At 66.4% G+C, this 22,507-nt stretch overlaps 3 protein-coding genes across 6 annotated transcripts; 1 reads left to right on the forward strand and 2 right to left on the reverse strand.

Moving 5' to 3' along the window:
- Positions 1 to 10: 10 nt before the first annotated feature.
- RCCD1 (RCC1 domain containing 1) lies at positions 11 to 6,570 on the forward strand. 2 transcript variants are annotated; one of them, XM_065687935.1, is made up of 7 exons: positions 199 to 391; positions 677 to 1,013; positions 4,603 to 4,724; positions 4,821 to 4,925; positions 5,082 to 5,234; positions 5,310 to 5,339; positions 6,046 to 6,570. In XM_065687935.1, exons 1-7 carry the CDS (start codon positions 235 to 237, stop codon positions 6,351 to 6,353), a joined length of 1,212 nt encoding a protein of 403 aa, XP_065544007.1. In that variant the 5' UTR covers positions 199 to 234; the 3' UTR covers positions 6,354 to 6,570. The 2 variants fall into 2 exon arrangements, with proteins under 2 accessions (XP_065544008.1, XP_065544007.1); XM_065687936.1 differs by lacking the exon at positions 677 to 1,013 and having other exon boundaries at positions 11 to 391.
- Positions 6,344 to 13,819, reverse strand: PRC1 (protein regulator of cytokinesis 1). Of its 3 annotated transcripts, XM_065687934.1 has the most exons (15): positions 13,803 to 13,819; positions 13,073 to 13,159; positions 12,635 to 12,767; positions 12,275 to 12,397; positions 11,692 to 11,925; positions 11,442 to 11,612; positions 11,131 to 11,280; positions 10,726 to 10,873; positions 10,467 to 10,603; positions 10,116 to 10,211; positions 9,823 to 9,969; positions 9,315 to 9,425; positions 8,955 to 9,065; positions 8,393 to 8,578; positions 6,344 to 7,427 (listed from the first exon to the last, which is right to left on the reverse strand). In XM_065687934.1, exons 2-15 carry the CDS (start codon positions 13,081 to 13,083, stop codon positions 7,350 to 7,352), a joined length of 1,836 nt encoding a protein of 611 aa, XP_065544006.1. In that variant the 5' UTR covers positions 13,084 to 13,159; positions 13,803 to 13,819; the 3' UTR covers positions 6,344 to 7,349. The 3 variants fall into 3 exon arrangements, with proteins under 3 accessions (XP_065544006.1, XP_065544004.1, XP_065544005.1); XM_065687932.1 differs by lacking the exon at positions 13,803 to 13,819 and having other exon boundaries at positions 8,470 to 8,578; positions 13,073 to 13,169; XM_065687933.1 differs by lacking the exons at positions 8,393 to 8,578; positions 13,803 to 13,819 and having other exon boundaries at positions 13,073 to 13,169.
- On the reverse strand, positions 13,301 to 22,239 carry VPS33B (VPS33B late endosome and lysosome associated). The gene is given in 29 exon segments (XM_065687928.1): positions 13,301 to 13,496; positions 13,622 to 13,738; positions 13,803 to 13,878; positions 13,955 to 14,056; positions 14,572 to 14,645; positions 14,825 to 14,957; positions 15,164 to 15,210; positions 15,288 to 15,342; positions 15,451 to 15,515; positions 16,152 to 16,226; positions 16,408 to 16,498; positions 16,576 to 16,662; positions 16,992 to 17,065; positions 17,324 to 17,401; positions 17,525 to 17,621; positions 17,938 to 18,042; positions 18,384 to 18,478; positions 18,779 to 18,824; positions 19,047 to 19,114; positions 19,268 to 19,317; positions 19,498 to 19,559; positions 19,630 to 19,710; positions 19,794 to 20,057; positions 20,060 to 20,204; positions 20,358 to 20,598; positions 20,676 to 20,909; positions 21,056 to 21,476; positions 21,550 to 21,633; positions 22,049 to 22,239. Coding segments are annotated over 27 exon segments (2,754 nt in total). The 5' UTR covers positions 21,168 to 21,476; positions 21,550 to 21,633; positions 22,049 to 22,239; the 3' UTR covers positions 13,301 to 13,416.
- Positions 22,240 to 22,507: the final 268 nt, after the last annotated feature.

Genomic DNA, 22,507 nt, shown 5'->3' on the forward strand with positions numbered 1-22,507 from the left:
CGGGGCGAGGGAGGACGATGGGGATCACCGCTGCCTCTGCCACCGCCTGCCTTAACCGGGAGGACCGGCCAGGCTCGGGCCCCCGCGCGGCTGAGCCGGGCCCGGCGGCGGGTCCGCCCGGTGCCACCGCACTAAAGCTGCTCTTGGACCACGGCCCGGCCTCTGTCCGTCCCTCCGCCGCCCCGCCCCCGGTGCCGCCTCCCGGTACCGCCCCCCCCCCGTCCCCGTGCCGCAATGGCGGCTCCGCGCGGCGCGTGGCTCGTCTTCGGTTTCAGCACGGAGGAGGCTGCGGGGGGGCCGGGCCCGGGCCTTGGCCCGCGGCGGCTGGAGCCGGGCCCGGGGGGGATCCGCCGCGTGTGGCCCGCCTGGAGCTACGTGGTCGTGGAGACCGGTGAGCGCCCGCCCGCTGCTGCCCCCGGCCCCCCGCGGGGACCCTCCCCCTCCCATGGCGCCGGCTCCCCGGGTTCCCCGTTCCCTCCGCGGCGGGAGGCGCCCGGTGCCGGCTGCATGGGACGGGTCCCCGGGCTGTCCCGGCCGCGGCACCCCCAGGCTGCTGCTGTACCCCGCGAGCCCCGGGCCGCCCTTCCGCCCTGTGGGCTGCGCCGTGCTGGTGCGCTCCGCTCCGCCGCGGTTCTGCGCGCACTTCCCCCGTCCCGCTGACGCTCCCCTCCGGCAGGCGCGGGGCTGGAGGTGCGGAGCGCGGGGCGGCGGCGGCGGCTGCGGGGCTGGTGCGAGGCGCTGCCCTCCGAGACCCACCTGGTGCTGCGCGGCGCGGCGGCGGCGCGGGCCTGGCCGCGGGCTGCGGGGCGCCGGGCGCCCGCCTGGAGCCGGGCCCTGCCGCGGGGCCGCCCCTGGCTCCCGCTGCCGCTGCTGCCCGGCGGCTTCGCGACGCCGCGGCCGCCGTTCTACAGCGCCCTGCCCGCGGGGCTGCGCGCCCGGCGCCTGGCGCTCGGCTGCGAGCACGTCCTGGTGCTGGGCGCCAGCGGGGAGCTCCACGCGTGGGGCGGCGGCAGGTGAGCGGGCCGGGTGCGGGGATGGGGGTGCGGGAGGAGGGAGGCAGCGCAGGCACGGGGGGCACGGGGGTCTGCGATTAAGGACGCCAGGGCGGGGGGAAGCTGGGGCAGGGGTGCACGTGGGACGGATGCAGGGGTGGGTGCTGAGTGCATCACCCCATGATGGGGAGGTGCAACACGGACGGTGGGGGGGTGCAGGTGAGAGGATGTTGGTGCTGGGGTCACCTTGGGGTCTGAGCCGCCAGTAGCTGCAGGCACAAGACAAACAGGGTCGGGTTTCTGTAGTGTGGGACTCATCAAGGGGCTGAAATAATGCAATAAAGTGCAGACACGACCAGTAGAGTAACTGGGGAGCAAGCGCCACTCACGGCGTTGTGGTCGTATTGCTGTCCCTGGTGCTACACGTAGTTACTGAGCTACGGTTAATAACAAAAGGCATTTCAGTTACGTACAACTACAGCCGAGTTCCAGCACTTCCCTCCCTCCTGCACTGAGGGTGAGGGGGCAGGCCTGTTCTCCTTGCTGCTCGCGATGGGGTGTGGGTGGCTCAGGGATGAAGATGGGGGTGCAGCTGTGTCCCAGTACTGGGGCTCAAGCCTGTCCCTTCTTTCCTCCCCCCCATTTTGGCTCTCCCACACCATGTCTTCAGGCCCATGATGGAGGGACTGCTGTGTTGTCCCAGGTGCTGTTCGTTGTTTGCCCTGGGTTTGCTGCCAGGCACATAACCCTCCTGCCTGCTCTTGCCACGCTGCTCCTGCACTGTACCTGCAGGATGGTGACAGGGATTGTCATGGGGTGCGGTACCAAGTGTAACACAGCTGGAGGTTTGGGCACTGCTCCATCAGCCCCTCACACAGTAATGTGCAGTTGGCAGCTCACTTGCAGCCCCCAGGTAATAGGTTTTTATTCTGTAGTGCACTCTCTGAGCCTCTCTTCCAGTCTCAGGTTCTCTGCGTGCTGTGAGGATGCTTCAGCCTGTGCCTTTCACCACGTGTGCAGCTGAGGTTCTTGGTGCATCAGCTCAGCACAAACATCTCCTTCCCAGGGGCAAGGGATGGCCGGGAACCACATCCATGCCCCACCTCATGCTTTGCAGTGCAGGGTTCAGCTCCTAAAGGGGCTGCAGGAAACCTGGAGAGGGGCTTTGGACAAGGGCCTGTAGGGACAGGCCAAGGGGAATGGCTTGAACCTGCCCGAGGGGAGACTGAGCTGAGCTCTTAGGCAGAAGCTCTTCCCTGTGAGGGTGCTGAGGCGCTGGCACAGGGTGCCCAGAGAAGCTGTGGCTGCCCCATCCCTGGCAGTGCTCAAGGCCAGGTTGGACACAGGGGCTTGGAGCAAGCTGCTCCAGTGGAAGGGGTCCCTGCCCGTGGCAGGGGCTGGAGCTGGAGGAGCTCTAAGCTCCCTTCATCCCAAACCAGGCTGGGACTCTGTGGTTCTATGATCCCTCTCTTCCTGCTCCACGACACCCCCGCTGTTTCTGCAGTGGAGGCTGGTGCTGTTTGTCAACGCTTCAGTGCAGGGCCCCTTTGCTACAGCCCCACGGGAGGGGAGGAAACCCCTTGGGAAAAGCGTCCACCCCGCTCCACTTGCCGGCAGCTGTGCTTGGATGCAGTGAACGGTTTGGGGATTGCTTCTGCACGTACAGCCCCATGTTTTCTCAGCAGGGCAGGGCATGGCTGCAGCCCATCCTGCCCCGCTATCCAGGCATTCCTGCTGCTCCCGTTGCTCCCAGGCCAAGCTGTGGGTGTGCATTTGCCAGCACACGGTGCCGGTTCCTGCCTGTGCTGCTGTGCCGGCCCGGCGCAGTGGGCGACAGTAACTGTTAGCTGTTGATACCCACAGGGTGCCGTGTGCTTTCTCTGCTGCCTGTGGAATGCACACAACCCGCACATCCCCCCGGGGCTGCCCATCGCCCTCCCGTGGGGGTCCTGACCGGCTCGGGAACGTTTGCTCCCCATTTCCTGGTTTTGGGGGACTGGGCTGGGCCTGCAGCTCCTCACGGCAAACGTAATGCTCAGCGTAAAGCGGCGGTTGTTGCGTTTGTGGACATTGCCTTGTGTGCTTCCTGCTTTCCCCTCAGAGGAAAGGATTCCACACGTGCGAGCGGGTATGTTAGGATTGCTTTGAGAAGCTGAATACCGTCACCTGAATAAGCTTTGCTTATTTGACAAGGCTGAGAATCCTCTCACACATCCCGATGCTGGGTAACAGCCCCTCCGGGTAACAGCCCCTCTGGGTAACAGCCCCTCTGGGTAACAGCCCCTCCGGGTAACAGCCCCTCTGGGTAACAGCCCCTCCGGGTAACAGCTCCTCTGGGTAACAGCTCCTCTGGGTAACAGCCCCTCCGGGTAACAGCCCCTCCGGGTAACAGCCCCTCCGGGTAACAGCTCCTCCGGGTAACAGCCCCTCCGGGTAACAGCCCCTCCGGGTAACAGCCCCTCCGGGTAACAGCTCCTCCGGGTAACAGCCCCTCCGGGTAACAGCCCCTCGGTAACAGCTCCTCCGGGTAACAGCTCCTCCGGGTAACAGCCCCTCGGTAACAGCCCCTCTGGGTAACAGCTCCTCCGGGTAACAGCTCCTCTGGGTCACAGCTCCTCTGGGTAACAGCCCCTCTGGGTAACAGCCCCTCGATAACAGCCCCTCCGGGTAACAGCCCCTCGGTAACAGCTCCTCTGGGTAACAGCCCCTCTGGGTAACAGCTCCTCGGTAACAGCTCCTCCGGGTAACAGCCCCTCTGGGTAACAGCCCCTCGGTAACAGCCCCTTGGCAGCAGCCCTTGGCCCTGCTCAAGCCTTCGTAGTCCCTTCCCCTTGTCAGGCAGGGAGTGCCTGGAGCCCCTTTCTCCCTGCTGCCGACCCCTCCCTGCCTGGCGGCTGCGGGCTCGGCCGTGCCAGGGGTTCCAGCCGGTCTTTGCCATTCCCGTGAAGCGAGGGGAGAAGCCTTTCCAGCGCGTGGCATCAGCAGGGTTTTGGCATCCTGTCCCGCCACTGACGCTCCCCAGGACCACATTCATCTGCTGCGTGTGGCTGAGCCGTTCGTTTTGCTTTCGCAACCGCATCCAACTCTTTCTGCTCTGGCAACAACTCGGACAATTGAAGCCCTGGTGCGCTCTGCCCCCTCGCCCAGCACCAGCCCAGTCTGTAACTGCGCTGTCAGGACGCTGATGCTTGTGCTGGGCAGCACCGGCGTGCCCGGTGCCAGGAGCTGCAGGCTCATGGTCCCACCCCAGTCCTGGCCGGTGGCTTGCACTATGCGGACACTGCGCTGCCGGTCAGTGGCTCAGTGCAGCCCGGATGAGCTCAGCAACAGGCGATGGAGAGCTGCTCATGAGCACGTTTACCAGTTCGGAGCAGTGCCGTTGGCGCAGCAGTGTGCAACAGCGCAGACCTGCCTCGGGCCTTGTGCTGCAAGCAGGGCCAGGGAGCCCCCAGCAGCCCCACTGGGACACGGCCACGATGGGGGGCTCCGGGGGACCGGGGCTGGCGGCAGCACAGGAGGGGCTTGGTCAGGACCGCGGGCTCACGGTGGGGCCGGGAGCTGAGGGCTGGGGCAGTGGGGGGGATCCTGTCTGTGCCCGTGTGTTCCACAGGCACGGGCAGCTCGGGCACGGGACGCTGGAGTCGGAGGCGCAGCCGCGGCTGGTGGAGGCGCTGGCCGGGGTGCCCATGGGGGCCGTGGCGGCGGGCGGGTGGCATTCGGCCAGTGTCAGCGGTGAGGGGCTGCGACCGGCAGGGCCCCGGTGCTGGTGCCCCTGAGCAGCAGGGGGGCACTCAGGGCTGGGCCTGACGTGCTCCCCGCTCCCCGCAGAGGCAGGAGACCTCTACATGTGGGGCTGGAACGAGTCGGGGCAGTTGGCTCTGCCCTGCAAGGCGCTGGCTGAGGAGCGGGCACAGGGCGAGGACGCGGGAGCAGGTGAGGGTGCTGCCGGGTGCTGCCCGGTGCTGCCGGGTGCTGCTGGGTGCTGCCGGGTGCTGCCCGGTGCTGCCGGGTGCTGCCGGGTGCTGCCGGGTGCTGCCCGGTGCTGCCGGTTGCGGCGCCGGGGCAGGGGCTGAAGGCCGGCTCTTGCAGGGGCTGCGGCGCTGAGCCCGTGCCAGGAGCATCCGGCGGCCGAGGCCGCCACGTTCATCTCCATCCAGGCACTGCCGGCGCTGCTGGACCTGCCGCAGGAGGCCGAGGTCAGCGAGGTCAGCTGCGGGTCCCGGCACACGGCCGCTGTCACACGTGAGTGCCCAGGGCGGGGGGGCTGCGGGTCCCCGTGCTGCAGGCACCGGGTGACGGACGCTGTCCTGGCTGCAGGAGGCGGCGAGCTCTACACCTGGGGCTGGGGTAAGTGATGCCTTTGGGATGGTGAAACCCCCCCGGCCCAGCTCTTGCTTTGTGCTTCCCTACCATTGCCTGCTCTTGGTTCTTAAATGGGCACCAGAGGGGTGTGGAGCTGTTGGAGCGAGGGCAGAGGAGGCCATGGAGCTGCTGCGAGGGCTGGAGCAGCTCTGCTCTGGAGCCAGGCTGAGAGAGCTGGGCTGGGGCAGCCTGGAGAAGAGAAGGCTCCTGAAGGGGAGACCTGAGAGCAGCTCCAGTGCCTAAAGGGGCTGCAGGGAACCTGGAGAGGGGCTTGGGACAAGGGCCTGTAGGGACAGGCCAAGGGGAATGGCTTGAACCTGCCCGAGGGGAGACTGAGCTGAGCTCTTAGGCAGAAGCTCTTCCCTGTGAGGGTGCTGAGGCGCTGGCACAGGGTGCCCAGAGAAGCTGTGGCTGCCCCATCCCTGGCAGTGCTCAAGGCCAGGTTGGACACAGGGGCTTGGAGCAAGCTGCTCCAGTGGAAGGGGTCCCTGCCCGGGGCAGGGGTTGGGGCTGGAGGAGCTTTGAGGTCCCTTCCAACTGGGCTGGGATTCCATCACCTCAAGGTTTCAGAGCAGAGCACTCGTGCTCCCGCCTGGAGCCACTTGTACCGGGTGGTCCCACATCCCCCCCCCAAGCACCCGGAGGGGCAGAGGCCCCAGGGCCACACGCGGCCCCGCTGTGCTCTCCGCAGGTAAATACGGGCAGCTGGGACACGGGGACAGCGCCAGCTCCGACCGGCCCCGGCGCGTCGAGCACCTGGTGGCCGAGGGGCTGTGGGCGGAGGCAGTGGTGTGTGGGCCCTGGACCACCTATGTCTGTGTGCGGGAGCCCCCGGGCCCCCCCAGCACCACAACTGCCTGCGGTGAGGACCCTGCTGCTGCCGGAACCAGCCCCGGCCCCACTCTGCCATCAGCCCCCCAGGACCGGACCCACACGGACTCAGTCCCCCAGGAGCTGAGCTCGGAGCCTGAAGCGGGGCTGCAGCTGCACGAGGGCTGAAGCCAAGCCCAGGCTGGGCTGGATGCATTTATTACATCTGCTTTTACAGAACGGCTGGGGTGGGGGCTGTGCTGTGTCCAAAGGAGGGCCCCAACCTAACCCAGAGCCCACGGGTCCCCCCCAGACACACACACACACATTTATTATTCCAAGGAACAGTATATACAGTTACAGAGCGAGGACACAGAACCTGGAGAATAAATAACAGTGAGTGGGGGACCGTAGTGATAACAAGGTGCAAATCAGCCATGATCAGGGACAGACACATCTGTACAGAGCTTCCTTAGCAAAGGTGCAACCAGGCCCCACGGCTGTGCTGGACCCAGGTCCGTGCTGTCCCCAGCACAGGGAAGGCAGCGTGGGCCTGCGCAGGGCTCACCCTGGGGGTTGGCCAAGCTGCCCCCTCCTGTGCGCAGGGACCAAAGCCTCGGCCCTGGCCCCCTGCAGCTCCCCTCTGCTCAGGCAGCGCTCAGGCAGCAGCAGGGTACAGCCCATAGAGCTCCAGGAGATGGCCAGGTCCCCCTGGCCCCCCAACACTGCTTCTCCCCCCTGAATCTCCCCAGGGAGAGATGAGACCCAGCCTGCAACAGGGGTGAGCCCAGTGCCCGGGGGTCAAGCAAAGCCCCCACTCCCACAACGCTGCTGGGATGGCGAGGAACGCGCTGCTGCTGGGCAATAGCTACAGCAATGATAAAGGGGAAAAGCCCGCAAGGAACAGCACCGCAGGCGCGTCTGTCCCTGAGCATGCGCAGCAGGGCAGAGCCCGCGCACCCGCTCGCCCCAGCAAGGCAGGGGCCAGCACCCCCCCACTGTCCTACCGTGACCCCAGACTAAGCCTTTAATGATGAACGTTTGCAAGAGTTTCCCCAAGTAAAAGCAAGTGTTTAAAAGTGCCCCCCCCGGAGCCAGCCCTGCGGCCCAGGCTGCTGGGGGCACGTGGAGCTGGGCTCTGCCCGAGCAGACTCACTGCAGGCGGGAGGAGCGGCCAGCGGGGCGTCAGCAGAAGGCGGTGGTGGTGGTGGAGTTGAGGACGTGGGAGCCGCTCTCAGATCTGGAGGCCTTTGAGAGTTCGCGCTGTGGAAACAAGAAGCAGGAGCCAGGTCAGATCCCGGGTCGGAGCCGTCAGAGCCCAGCAGCAGCACTTGTGCCTCAGCGAAGCAGGGCAGCAGGAGGGCAGGGGCGGTCGTGCCCTGCGGCTGGAGCAAAGGCAGAGCTGGCAGGAACCTGCCTCCGTCACAAACCAAACCAAACCAAACCGGCCCCGGCCCCTGGGCTGCACATGAGCCTGGATCAGCCCGGCCGCAGGGCGAATATCTCAGCATATCCCAGCTTCGCTGCCACCAGGCGCGTGGCCATTTGGTGCCAGAGCTAAAGCTTAGGCTCACCCCATGCCAAAGGGGGGTAAGAGACCTCCAGCCAGCCAGAGATAGCAAAGCCCCATCCAGCAGCAGGAAGCACCTTCCTCACAGCTGAGCCAGGTCTCAGCACACTGCAGGGACCAAGGGAAAGGCAAGAGGGATGCCAGGGTCCCTTTGCAGGGGACAGCGAGCGGAGCCCCATGCAAGTGTGTGACAGATGAGTCCGTGGAGGCAGCAGGAAAAAGCTTCCCTTGCCTGGGGGGGCCAGGAGAGCTCCCCTCCCCTCTCTCCTGCTGCCTGGGCAAGGACAGCGACAGAGCTCTGCTGCAGCAGTCCCCGGGGAGGATGGGGAGCACCAGCAGCCCCAGAGCACCCTGCACCAGGGGACCGTGACCATGTGGACAGGGGAAGGACTCTGCTCGAGCAGCTCGAGCCAGCCCCAGCCGCAGGGCTGTTCCAGGGGGCCTGGGCTGCACCTCTCACATGGCTGTGGCTGCTCCCCAGCGCCTGCTCAGGGCCTCCCTGGGACATGGGCAGTGCTCAGCCTTGGCCACCAAACCTCAGTTTTGAGTTCTTGATGTAGAGCCAAAGAGATGCTGCCCCGTGGGGTGCTCTGGGAGGGGGGAGCACCCCCCCTGTGCTGCCCAGCAAAGAGAGTGGGGGGGAGAAAAGGTGAATTACCGCAAACTCAGAATAGGTGCTGGCAACAGAATTAATGCTCTGGTTACGCTGGGCGGGGGCTCTGGGGGTGCACCCACCGCTCAGGGCGGTCCCGTTCAGCTGCGACACGTTCTCCTTGTTCCGCTCCCTGTGCCCGGGACGGGGCGGCCTCGCGGCGGCACGGCTGGGGGTCCGCGCAGAGCCGACCTGCGGGAGAACCCCCCCGAGGGGGGCCACAGGAGTGAGGGAGCACCGGGCGCTGGCAGCACCGCAGCAGCTCCACGCTGCGGGAGCCCTCCAGGGCGCTGGGCTGAGCCCTGGGACACGCAGCAGCACTCGCGCATGTTGAGGGCCCCCCAGGCCGCAGGCTCAGCACTGAGCAACAGAAATCGGGGCTGGAGGAAGAGCTCCCAAGTGCTGTCACCACCCTCCTCCTCCTCCTCCCTCAGGTCCCAGGAGCATCCTGCCAGGATGGCAGCAGCCCGGCCCAGCAGCACACAGACAAACAGGGGCTGCTGCAGCAGTGTGGCAGAGGAGCAGCAAAGCACAGCGAGGCAGCAGAGCTCACCCCTCTCCTCCTTACCTTCCCTCCGGAAGGCGGCAGCTTCGACTTCGGTGAGTGGTAGATGGTTCCCCCGAAAGCTGAGCGCACCGTGCTGTTGGGTGTCGCGCTGGAGATGGAATTGCCATTGAGCTGCAGGGAAGGCAGAGCCCGCGTCACGCCGGGGAAGCCAAGGTGCAAGTGCCGGCTGTTCAGAGCCTCCAGAGCACAACAGGCCCCTTGGCCCCAGGGGGAACAGAGGTGCCCACGGCCCAGGCCCTCCCCCAGCTTCCCAAACCCCACGACGTCTCCGCGCAGGGCCAAGGGCAACCCGAGTGCAGGCAGGGCTGTGGTGACCCCACGAGGACCAGCGCAGCCGCGCTGCTGCGCACACAGCTTTACCTTCCGCATTTTGCCAGGGGTGTGGGGGCCCAGCACCCGCCGCTTGATGGGTGTCCGAGGGGTGCTGCCGTACATCATCTCTGCCTCGATCTGCCGGCTCTTCTTCAGTTGCTGTGTGAGACACCAGCGCTGACAGCCCAGCCAAGCAGCAGCACAGCTTCTGCCAGCCTGGACCAGACAGCCCATGGCACAGCCATGCAGCAGCTGTGTCAACAGGTCTACAGGTACCCAGAGCCAAGGGGCTGCTCTGGCACAGCTGGGACCAACAAAGGGGCTCAGCACACACAGACACTGACAGCAATGGACGGCAGTCTTGCTGTCACAGAAAGGTGGCTGCACAGAGCTGCTTTCAGGCAGAGAGTGAGAAGAGAGAGCAGCAGCTGGGGCAGCTCCCACCCAGGCAGGGCAGGGCCACCAAGACACTCATTGAACCACTGGTGCGCAGTGCACCATCAATGCACCAGCAGTGTGCAGTGCAGCAGAGGCTCACGTGCAGCTGCGCACTCACCCGCTCCTGTTTCTCCTTCTCTTTCTCCAGGTGGTACAGCTGCCACTGCTCCATCACGTACTCCATGAACTGCTGCCCCTTCATCAGGAAGGGCTCCTCCTGCTCCTGCTCCCAGGCCTGGATCCTGCTCTGCAGCTCCTCCTGCAGCTGATGAGGACACAAGGGCAGTGTAGAGAGGCTGCTGCCAGAATGGGGAGCTCTCTGCCCAGGGACACACTGTTGGCCCCGTGTGCTGCACTTGTCTCAGTGCTATGCAGGCCTATCTACAGCTTCTTCTCCAAGGCTGAACCTACCTTGGAAAGTGTCTTCTGCAGCTTTGCTCGCTGCTTCTCTTCTTTCAGCAGGTTTCCCCCACGGTTGGCGAAGCGGCTGGGATCAGATGCTTTCCTCTGGTACAGAGGAGACGTCAGGAGAGAGCCCAACACACACCCTCAGGACACCAGCCCCAGAGGAACCGTCCCTGCTGTAGAGTCCCCAGCACCAACCACAATGCTCCAACAGTGCCCTATCCCCTCACCAACCCACCGGGGTTCTCAGTGCCTCTTTGGTTATTCCCAATGGCACTTTGCACATAGAAGCAGACGTGTGCACTGATGGTGACCTAGCCCCAAGCCCGGCAGAGCACACTCCTGCCTGGACAATACCTCCAGCTCCAGGAACAGCTTCCAATTCTCCTCCCATTTCTGGACAGCTCCAAACAGATCTTTGTGTGCTTCATAGTAGTTCTTCATCTTCTCCACCTCAGCATCGTGGAGCTCAAGCAGGGTCTCCGTATAGTCCTCTGGAGAGAACACAACAGCATGTTCAGGAGGCAGCTGGGATCCCAGCTGCGAGCAGAGCGCAGCCCTCGGAGCAGCAGACATTCCACGGGGGAGTCAGCAAGCAGAGAGAGCCAGCACCCACCATCGTAATAAGCGCTGAAGCTTTCCCTCTGCTCCTGAGTGTAGAAGCATTTGTCCCAGTAGACAGCCAGCTCTGCCCGGATCGCCTGAACCACGGACCTCATGTTCTGCAGCTTCATCTCCTCCAGCTGGTCCGCTTCCAGCTGCAGCTGTCAACAAGAGCAGAGCACAGGCTCAGAGAAGGCAGCAGAAGAAAAGGAACAGAACAGGATTTATCTTCTGCGTAAACCACTTTCTAAGCCAAGGCAGTTGTCAGTACCAAATCCCAGCTCCCCCACCCACAAGGGCAGGATTTGTCCTATTTGCCTTGCACCCAACTGCTGGAAAAATCTCCTCCATTCAGGAGCGTGAGACACGGAGCTGCTGCCCTCTGCCCTCCCACTCCGAGGTACGGGATGGTCCTTACAGCTTTTATGGTTTTGGCCCTGGACCCAGCCACGTGCACTGCCGAGGCCACTCTCTCCTCCTCAGGGATCTGCAGCCGCTCCCAGAGCACGAGGATCCTGGAGCGCAGCTCCGCACACACGGCTTCGTTCAGGGACCGCTGGGCTTCCAGCTGCAGGGGGACAGCTCTGGGTCAGTGCGGCCCCATGGACATTAGCGGATGCTGGCTCATTGCCCTCAGAAAGCTCCCCTGACACTCGGGCTCACTGATCACTGAGTGATGCCCATTAACAGCCCCCACTGTGAGCAGCACTGCCTCAGCGAGCCAAGTACCTGCTGCAGGAGGTGCTGGAGGGCAGCGATGTTGTCCTCAGACAGACAGAAAGCATCCTCGTCCTCGCACACCACCTCCCGCTCAAAGCTTGTGTCCGGAGTGTGGTCCAGCTCCTCCATGAGGAGGATGATTTGCCGCTTCCTGCTGACAAACTCCTCTCGCCGTTTCTCCTGGAGATGAGGAGCAGTGTCGGGTACCAGCGAGCCCCTCGTGTGCCCCTTGGAAAGGCCCTCGCCCCTTCCCCATTACCTTCTCGGTGGTCAGCGAGGCCAAGTGGCGCCTGTAGCGATCCAGGTCCTCCAGGCTAGGCACAGCGTTGCTGTCGATGCTGAATGGGGCTGTGCAGAGGATGCTGCAGAGATCCTGATCCTGTTCTTGCAGGGTTTTGAGCTCCTGCTTCCTGTCCCTTTTCTGCTTTAACATCACTTCCACGCGGGCACGCAGATTCTTCTCCATCTGCAGGATGGTACTTTCTTCCTCTGCCTGCAAGAGCCCAGACATCAGCTCTCGCAGAGCTCACTTGCAGCTGTCTTTAAAGTTCTTAAACAAAACTTAGACTCCTTAAACGAAGACACAAGCCCTTGTGCTGAGTAAGGTGCTCCCCAGGAAGGCACAAACACAGCAGCAACATACAAAATGAGATGCTGCAAGGCCCCTGCCCTCCTCACATCCATCTCCCTGCGAGGAGCCACAGAGCCTCCAGCCCTAGCAAGCATCAGGAAAAAGGGGTTTGAATGAGCTCCGGCCTCCCCAGGACGCCAGGCAGATGCCAGGCAGGAACCGACTGTGGCCAGCAGGATACTGGGAGAGGGAAGCAGCAGCAGCAGCTCACCTCCACGGGGTCCAGCTGGAGCTCCTTGCAGAGGGTGTCAAGCTCAGTCCGGCAGAGGGCGATGCTCTTCAAGAGACGCTCCTTCAGGCCCTCCTCCTCCGCCACCATCATGTCCAGCAGGTGCTGCAGCACGGGCGCGGTTAGGGGCGGGCCACGGGGATGCAGAAGGGAAGGTGCAGGGAGATGGGGCTGTGGAGCGGGCCCACGGCTGGGGCCGAGCCGAGGGGCGGCCCAGGGGAGCCGCGGCAGCGCGCGGCAAGGGCAGAGCCGCGGCCATGTCCCCGTGTGCTCCCACCGGGCCCGGCTGGCCCCAAGGGCGCGCTCCCGGTCGAGCTCCAGCCGAGCGGCCGCGGCCCTCACCTTGATGTGCATATTTACGGTGCAGACGCGCTCCAGGCGCTGCTCCTCGGAGATGCCGATCTCCTCCCAGATGTCCCGCAGCTCCGCTATGGCTCGGTTCAGGTACGACACGGCCTCGGCCGCCACCACCTCACTGCGGGCACCGGCACAGCGACATGAGCGACCGCCGGGGCCGCGCCGACATGGCCCCCTCGGCACACCCTTCCTGCGCCCACCGCCCCGACCGCCACCGCCCGGGGCCGGTCCCGGGCCCCCCGCCGCCAACGCCCCGCAGCCCCGGTCACGGCTCCCCCCCCATCGCCCCCGCAGCCCCGGTCGCGGGCCCCCCCCCATCGCCCCCGCAGCCCCGGTCACGGCTCCCCCCCCATCGCCCCCGCAGCCCCGGTCACGGCTCCCCCCCCATCGCCCCCGCAGCCCCGGTCGCGGTTCCCCCCGCACCTCTTCCTCATGGCTGCCGCTCCGCTCCGCTCTGCGCCCACCGTTCGCTCCACTGATACAAACTTGCCTGCCGGACGCGCTGATTGGCTGTCGGCAGCGACAGCGTCACCGCGGGCCCCGCCCACAACCGCCGCACTGGCGTTCGGCCCCACCCCAAGCCGGCCACCAGCCAATGGCAGCCAAAGCCCTTCGGCCCATTTAAGCCAATCAGAAGCTGGACCAGCGCCGTTAGGTCACAGATAACGGCGCTCCGTGTTTGACGGCGGCCACGTGACCGTACGCGGGAGCGCCCCGCCCAAACCGGGACCCCCCCCCCGCCGCGCCGGGAGGCGCCGGTGTCAGCCTCAGCCCCGAGCCTCGGTCATGGCCTCCATCACGCGGGCGCTGTTGGTGATGGCTGTGGTCAGGAAGATGAACTTGCACCCTGCGGGAGAGGCGGCGCTGAGCCCCGGCGAGGGCCCGGTGCCCACGGGCAGAGCCCCGTCCGCCCCCGGGGGCTCCAGCCGCGGCCCGGCTGCAGCAGGGAGCCCCCGCCCCGGCGGCTCCTACCTCTCTCCTTGCCCAGGAAGCGCAGCGCCGCGATCTCGGAGAAGGTGCAGCCGCCCAGGAACACGGCGAGCACCACGCGCTGCGCCTCCGCGGCCGCGCTGTCCTCGCCCGCGCTGTCTGCACGGGGCACAGGCTGTGGGACCCGCAGCCCGGCACCCCCCCCGCCCCACACCGGTGCTACCTGACACGGAGAACTCGTGCCCGTTGAGCAGCCGCACCACCTCCTCCAGGCCCTGCCAGCCCCGGCGCTCCAGCACCTGCGGCAGGGGCAGGGGTGAGCGGCAGGTGACCCCCGGGCGCAGGCCGGGTTTGGGACACGCGTGTGCCTCTCACCTGCTCAATGATCTTGCAGCTCAGGGGCACGTAGGCGCCGCTGAAGACGTACGCCATGTCCCGCGGCAGCTTGAGGTCGTACTCGCCGTCCAGCCGGGGGATCTGCAGAGACGTGCGGTGCTTGGGGCGCAGGACCAAGTCTGCCTGGGGCTCCACCGGCCCCCTCCGAGTGCAGGAATGGGAGGGACAGAGGCTCCAAGTGAGCCTTGCCCCCACCTCCTGCCCCACTGCCCCAGCGCCAGCAAACGGAGGGCCTGGGTGTTGAGGGCAGGGATGCAATGTCACCTCACCGCCACCCCAGGACAGAGCCCACAGAGCTGCCACCCCCAAGCCAGGCAGCTGCATGTGGCCAGCACTGCTGCTGGAGCAGGGCTGCAGTGTTGGCAGTGCCCAGCCCTCCACTGCACCAGTGGGGACCAGTCAGGACAGTCCAGGAAACCGCAGTGAGCCCCTGTCCAGGGAAGAACCCCCCCCCCCGCCTGGGGTGGCTGCAGCTCTGGCCCCATATGCTGCATGGCTCCATGGGTGCTGAGCCCACAGCCCCAGGCACAGACTGACCAGAGCTCCTCTGGCACCAGTGGGCACACAGGCAGAGCAGCAGCCACATGTGCACATACCAACCCCAGCTTCTTGCTTATGGCTCGAAAGTTGCTCTTCCTGGCCAAAGAATTAAACGCATCCGTGATCTTTCCTGGAAAACAAGGCAAAGAGAAACAGCTCAGAACCTGTGGGCAGAGACACACAGAGCCACTGGCAGCGGTGCAGACAGTGGTGCAGGCAGCCCTGCTGCCCCCACGGGCAGAGCCAGCGCCGGGCCCATGCTCTGTGCCACAGCAGCCATGACTGCCACGTGGCTGCAGCCGCTCTCACCGGCAGCACGGTCGGTCACCAGCTTGCTGACCCGGCTCTCCACTGCGGTCAGAGTCTCCCCAGCCGCCTGCTCTGTCAGCAGCCCGATGCGCTTCAGGTTGTGGAAGGTCAGCAAGTGCTCAGGGCCGTAGCTCTGGGGAAGCGGCAGCCAGATCAGAACCGGATCAGCACTGGTGCCACCTCCCTGGGAGGACAGGCTGCTTAGCGCAGCTCGGCAAGCAAAGGGCAGGGGCAGGCAGAGCCAGGGGCTGTCCTGCAGAGGTGCCCGAGCAGCAGTAGTGGGGAGAAGCCCCGTCCCACACAAGCCTGTTGTGCACTGAGCCACCAGCTAATGCTCACCTGCAGGTACTGGGTTTTGAGGGAGCGATAGTCTTTGGGGACGAGACCTGTGGGAGCAGCAGGGTGAGCTCTGTGCCACGGCTGCGGTGCCGCGGCGCCTGCCCCGCGCAGGCAGGTGCCTCACCGTTCTCCGTGATGGACAGGAGGCACATGAGGCGCAGGCTCTCGATGGGGGACACCTAGGTGGGAGCAAAGCAGGTGGTGGGAGGCTGCTGCCAGCTCCCCGGTGTCCCTGCAGCAGGACGGAGCGGTCGGGGCAGCCTGTCCCCCGTCCTGCCCCGTCTTACCTGCCGGTCAATGTGCTCCTCTATGAAGCTGGTGCTCTCACGGATGTCGAAGCCCTCCAGGAGAGCTGCAGTGGGGCCAGAGGCAGCGTCACCTCACCCATGCCCAGGGCTGCAGTGTGAGCTCAGCCTCTCTCCCCGAGTCCCAGGGAATGGGGCAGGTTCGTGATGCTGTGCCCCCAGCCCACCACACGCCAGCCCTTTGAGGATGTGGCTTTGACCCTATTTAGGACCTCAAGACCCACCCCAATAAAATGATCTGGAAGTGCCTAAAAGGGCTACAGGAAGCCTGGAGAGGGGCTTTGGCCAAGGGCCTGTAAGGACAGGCCAAGGGGAATGGCTTGAACCTGCCTGAGGGGAGACTGAGCTGAGCTCTTAGGCAGAAGCTCTTCCCTGTGAGGGTGCTGAGGCGCTGGCACAGGGTGCCCAGAGAAGCTGTGGCTGCCCCATCCCTGGCAGTGCTCAAGGCCAGGCTGGACACAGGGGCTTGGAGCAAGCTGCTCCAGTGGAAGGGGTCCCTGCCCATGGCAGGGGTTGGAGCTGGAGGCGCTTTCAGGTCCCTTCCAACACAAACCAGTCTGTGATCACACAGGTGTGAGGTTGCCCAGGACCGAGACAAGTGAGGCCATGGGTCAGAGCAGAAGTTGGGGAGCAAGGACTGGGATGAGTGTAGCAACAGATGTGGGACAGAGAACAGCACTCACAATGTTCGGCCTTGATCATCTCCTGGAAGTCCTGCTTGGTTTTCTTCTTCATGATGGACTCACAGGCACCAATATCTGCAGAGCCAGAGACGGATGTTTAGAGTAACAGGCTCTGCACAGAGCTCGTCCCCCCACTGCAGACACCTGCACCAACGGCCTCCACTACCCTGCCCACAGCTCAGACCCTCTGTCCCTCTGGGGACTCACAGGGCCCTTCAGACCCCCACCCTCCCCAGCACCCAGCCCCAGCTCCTACGCAGGCTCAGCAGGCGATGCTCTTGCTTCAGTCCCTTCAGCTCCTGGGACACAAAGTTCTTCATCTGCTTGATGTCCATGCCGCGGCGCCGCTGCGGGAGGCAGAGCGTGGTGGTGGTTACACGGTGGGGAGGGACCCTGCAGGTGCCCACACCTGGGTGATGCTCACGTCGTACTGTGCCTGCAGGTTACGGGACTTCTGGCTCAGGAACCCGAACACGCTGGAGAAGTGCTCGTTGCGAATCTGGCTGAAGACCTGCAGAGAACACCCACAGTGGGTGCTGGGCACGTGTCCTGTGCTCCAGACACCCACAGCCGCCCGTGCCCGGAGCCGGTGTGTGCAGCAGCGAGACGACGTGGTGTCCCCACCGGGACGGCCAACATCCGCAACACCGACTGCCCGGCACGCAGGAACTCTGCTGGCGACAGGAGCTCAGCGGTGCCTGCAGACCACGCTTCTCTGGCCTCTGCACCCTGACCCACCCCACGCTGGGCTCCGAGGCCCAGCAGCACCCAGCTGCTCCCAGGTCAGGCTGAGCAGGGGGGACCCGCTGCCCTTGAGGCACATAAAGGCCAAATGCTCACCTTGTCCTGGGCATTGAGCAGCACCTTAATGCTCTTGTCAGAAGAGGTGACATCTGGTCCAAAATCCACACTCCCTGCAGAGGAGGATAAAGAGCTGCTTTGCTCCAGCAGCAGACATTGCCATGCATGCTGGCCCTGCTGCAGCACGCAGCAGAGAGCAGCTGCCTGCCCGCAGCTTGGTCAGGCTATGGACAGCCTCCAGCAGCACCGGATCTGCCTGCAGGGAGCAGCCTTGGCCACAGCTCGGTGCTGGGTCTGTAGTACCAGCATGGACCCTGGGGACTTCACTACACACGTGGCTGCGGAGCCCCATCGCCCTCCCGGCCACCTACCGCACTTGATGCGGAATGTGTCGTCCACCAGCCCCTCGTACACCACCTGGGAGCACAGCGCCGTCACATAGTCAGTGTCTGCAATGAGAGCCAGTGCCCAGCTGCACCCCACATCCACCCCACAGCTTCTCCTGCTCCTCCGGGCCCATTGCCAGCCCACGCTGCTCCCCATGGCCTGCAGGCTGCCGTGCTCCAGCCCACCTCTGTCCATGAGGAAGACGTTGCCAATCTCAGGCTTCCTGCCCTGGCCATCGCCCTCACTCTCCCCCTCCAGGTCCCGCCACAGCTCGTAGCTCATCTGCAAGGGGCAGAGCGTGGCAGCACCCAGGAGCGGGCATGGGCTCCCACCAGCCTGCCCCAGCCCCAGCCAGGATGCGGTGTCCCACAGGGCCCCCGGCTGCAGTGGGCACAGGGGCTCTGCAGCACCCCAAAGAGCAGCAGATGCTGCTGGGGCTCCCCCAGCCCAACCTCGGCGCTGGCGAGGGCACAAGGGACAGCTGGGTCCCCGTGCCAACCAGGCAGGTCCCAGCACAGCCTGGGAAGAGGCCACGCAGCCGATGGGGTTTAAGCTGCGCCCTCACAGGGCGCAGAGGCTTCCCGGTGTGTGGCTGTACCTTGGCACATCTGCCGATCCCGTAGGCCCTGCCGAAAGGGCCGTACAGGGAGTTCAGCAACTGCAGGGCTCGAGCGATGGAGTTGATCCAGCGGTGATCTCCCTCCTGCAGGACCACGAGAGCTCTGGGCAGGCTGGTGGGGGAGGAACCAGAGAAGCATCGGGGGACTCGGCTGGAAGAGGGCTGGGGACAGAGCACGCCCCAGGCTTGGGCTTCCAGGAGGAATGTGCTGGGATGCTCCAAAGCTGCTCAGAGGGAGCAGACAAGGAGCCAGCACAGGGTACATGTGCAGGGGCATCACAGCCCATCGGAGCAGCCGCCTCTGGCAAAAGCCACCCCAGGACGGAGTGGGATGTCACTCATCAGCTTTCTGAACAGAGCTGCCCTGTCCCCAGCCCAACAGAAGCAAGGGAGGAGCTGCGTCCTGGCAGCATCGTCCCACTGACCAAGAAGTAGTCGCGAAAGAACTCAGGCAGCTCCATGCTGATGATGTCCTCGTCCAGGGGGAGCAGGTAGAAGGACCACTCGTCACAGGTGACATCTGGGTTTGGGACAGGGGAAGGCGATGGTTACCCAATCACAGCCCTGGGTGACAGCCCCAGCAGGGGTCTGGGAAGCAGAGATGGAGCTTTGCCAGATTTATGGCAGGATGCTCTCTCCTCCCAGTGGTGCCAATGCCACGGTGGGCACACGCCTGCAGGCAGCCAGGCCTGAGGGAACCACAGCTCCTGCCCACGCTCCCATTCCAGCACAGGGATCCCAGCACTGGGATTCAACTGGAATTTTGCAGGTCAGAGCTACCGTGGCGAGGGGAAGGGGCAGCCACCGCAGCGCCGCTCACCACCAAAGACTCCTTCTTCCTCCAGCACCATCTCACAAGCATAAAACTGGAAGAGAAGGAGACCCTCAGGGCCCAGCCGTGCTCCAAGCACCCAGAGCCCTGGTGATGGAGGGATCCTGGCAATGGAAGCATCGTGATGCTTGGTTTAATTGAACATTTCTGGGTTACAAATGAAGGACACTTGGTGTGTATAGAATGGGGGGAAGGCATAAAGGCCGGGCAGACAAGAGTGATGGGGTCACCGGCAGCGGAGCATGGTCACACTGACCTTTTGGGGGCTGAAGATGATTTTGTACTTCCTGCTCCTCCCCGACATCTTGTCGGCATTGACAATATCTGCGGATGAAAAGCGTGCAGAGCCTGTGAAGGCCGCTCGGCCCCTGCCCTGGCACAGCTCCTCCTGCCCAGTGAGGGCCTTCGCACCCCAGATACCTGGGGCAGGAACTAAAACCCCAGGTGCAGGACAAGCGTCCTGGGCGCCGCACTCACCAGCGATGTACCGCATCGTCCTGATCCGCGGCCGCACGAGGAAGCAGAACCTGCCATGGCAGAGGCAGTGAGAGGCCCCTTGTGCCTCTGCCCTCCCTGCCCTGGCCCCTCAGCAGCTCTGCCCGCGGACCACCCGGTCCAGCAGAAACAGATGCAGAGCAGGATGAGACGCCTGCCCCGCATCCTGCCCCGCCAGCCCCTGTGCCCCACTGCCGCGGTGAGGGACTCACTGGTCGCTGGAGCTGGGGGCGGGCCGGGTCTCCACCTTGTACAGCTTGTCCACCTCGTGCTGCTGCGGGGGGAGGCCGGGCTGTGAGCGGGCAGCGCGGGCAGCGGGCCTCTGCCGCCCGGCCCCGCCGTACCTTGAGGATGGAGACGTTGGCGATGCGGTCCAGCGGGCTCATCAGGTCGGCCTCGATGAACAGGTCCTTCCTGCCGGGGAGCTGCGCGCAGGCGGGCAGGGGGCTCACACCGGCCGCTCCCAGCGCCGAGCCCCCCCCGCCGGTACCGCGCCGCCCCCCCGGACCTGCTCCAGCAGGTAGATGAGCTGGTCCCGCGCCAGCCGCTTCAGGATGCCGAAGTCGGGCGCCTCGGGCGCGTCGCGGCGCCCAGCGGCGGCCATGGCAGGAACCGGAACGCCCGACCGCGGCCCCGGCCCCGCCGGAACCCCCGCACCGGAAGTGCGCTGTGCCATGGCAACGCGGGAGGCGGGACATCAGCTCTGTGCACGTTTATTGGCTGTCGCGGCCCGCATCGCCCGCGCTCCCCGGTCCCGGTCCCGGTTCCGGTTCCGGTTCCGGTCCCGGTCCCGGCCCCGCCGCGCGCTCCGCCCAGAGCCGCTCCAGCGCCGCCTCCAGCGCGGGGCTCGTCCCACGCAGACCGGACACCACCTGCGCCGCCCACCGGAAGTACTCCTGCACGCGCTCCGGAGACCAGCCTGCGGGGACACGCGCGGGCCGCGTCACGAGCCCCGCCGGGAGGCGGAGCCTGCACCGGGAGCGGAGCCCGAGCCCGCTGGGACCGGGAACCCGCCCGGCCCCCGGCAGGGAGCGGAGCAGCCCCCGCCGCAGCGGGCCCGGTGCTCCCGTACCTGCCGGGGGGCAGCGGGCGATGTCCCGCAGGTTGTGCAGCTTGTCGGCCAGCTGCAGCAGCTTGGCGCGGGGGCTGCGGCCCGGGGCCCGCTCCACCTGCAGCCGCTTGCGCTCGGCCCGCGGCAGCTCCTTGTCGTCCGTCACCTCCCGCACCAGCCCCGCCACGGCGCCGCCGAACCGCGCCTCCAGCTCCGCGAACGTGGTGTCCGTGTCCTCCACCGTGTCGTGCAGCAGAGCGGCCTGCGGGGCGGGGGCGGGCGGGTCGGGACGGCGCCGACCCCGCGGCGGGGGACACGGGAGGGGAAGCCGGGCATCACCTGCAGCAGCTCGATGTCGGTCACGCCGGCCTCGCACGCCAGGATCCGGGCGACGGCTGCGGGGCAGAGCAGGGTGATGGGGAGCGTGGGGCAGCAAACGGGACCCAGAGACGGGGCTGGCGGTGGGCTGCGGGTGCGCAGGAAGGGCCCGGGCTGGGCAGGCGGGGGGCTGTGGGGCCGGGGACCAGAGCGGCAAACCCGGGACCGGGGGAACCCGTAGGAACAAGTGGGGAGCTGCAGGGGTAAAGTGGGGATGAAAGAGGGAGCCGTGAGGACAAGGGGGGCGGGATGCGGAGGCGGCAGGGACAGGGGAACGGGGGAGCAAGGGGACAGCAAGGGTTCTGCCCCGGCCGGGACTGGGCCCCGGGCGGTCTCCGCACCGATGGGGTGGTTGATGAAAGGGGTGCCCGCGGGGTCCTTCCGCCGCTGCTCCCGGTGCTTCTGGGCCGCGAATTCCGCCGCGTCCAGCAGCCGCGCGGCGTCGGAGTCCATGGCCAAGGCGGAGCGGGCGCGGGGGGAGGCGGTGCCCCCGCGGCCGCTCACAGCTCGCCGGGCCCCGGCCCGCCGCAGGGCAGCCGGTACAGCAGCGTGCCGTCGGGGGCGCGCACCTCGCGGCCGGTTTCTGGGCCCGCCGCCGATCCCGGTGCGGCGTTCAGCGCCTTCCGGTCCTGCCGCAGGCGGCGCTGCGGGGGGGGGCAGGCCCGGCTCCGCAGCACCCGCCGCACCACGTCGGGGCTGACACCGAAGCCCCGGGCCAGGCGCTCCAGCGGCCACTCCTCGGGCAGCTCCTGCCGCAGGAACCTGCGGGCACGAGCACGGTCAGCGGGGCGGCGATCACCGGGGAAAGGTCACCGGGCCCGGCCCCGCCGCTCACCGCATCTGCTCCATGGCCGACCAGGTCAGGGTGCGCTCGGGGGCTCCGCGCTCCTTGCCCAGCTCCCGCCGCCGCCGCCGCGGCCTGAGAGGAGAGACGTGAGCGGCCCGGCCCCGCGGCCCCGGCCCCGCCTCCCCGCACCTCTCGGCCTCCTCCATCGCGGGGTCCGGCGGCTCCGGTTGCCCCCGCCACGCCGCCCGCCGCGGGGTCCCGGTGAGCAGCGCGGCCGCCCGCAGCCCGCGCCGCAGGAGCGCCGCCATTGCACGGGGACCGGGCGGGGCCGCGCCGGGGGTCACGGGCGCAGGGCAGCCCTGAGGGGTGCGCGCACGGTGCAAGCCCCGGGGGCGGCGGTGCTGCCCGGGCCGTGCGGCAGGACCCGGCCCGGGGCGCAGGCTCCAGCCGGGGGGGGGGGGGGCCGCCATCCCCGTCCGGCAGCCGCGGCTCCGCGGTAACCCCGCGGCGCGGAAGGCGGAGCGCGGGGTCCCCTCTGCCCCTTTACCTGTGCTTTCCGCTGCGCGAACGGGCCAGGGTCCGGCGCGGTGCGAGGCTGGGGCGATGCGCAGCTCCGGGGTGGCAGCACGGCTGGAGGTGCCGTTGCGTGTGTCCCGGCCGGTGCTGGCCGGCGACCCGGGGTGCCAGCCGCCTGCGCTGAGGGGCAGCCTGCCAGCTTCACCTGGAAGAGCACAGGCAGAGCTGGGGTGCAGGCAGGTGGCTCTGGGATCAGCGGCCCAGCCGCTGGGCAGGGCTGGGGAAGGTGGTGGGATCTCCTCATGCTCCCCCATCCCAACACCTAAACTGCTGGTCCCGGGAAGCCACCGCCTGCTTCCCTGCCCCTGTGAGTGGGATGCTGCCAGCTGCGGGCAGGGACTCCGGTGGTCACCAGTTCCCAGAGAAGAGTTTAGTGCCCCCTCGCAGGGGCTGAGCACCCCAGGGGCTCTGAGCTCCATCCAGCCCACCC

The sequence above is a fragment of the Lathamus discolor genome, chromosome 8 (genome assembly GCF_037157495.1).
Source record: "Lathamus discolor isolate bLatDis1 chromosome 8, bLatDis1.hap1, whole genome shotgun sequence".
Classification (NCBI taxonomy): domain Eukaryota; kingdom Metazoa; phylum Chordata; class Aves; order Psittaciformes; family Psittacidae; genus Lathamus; species Lathamus discolor.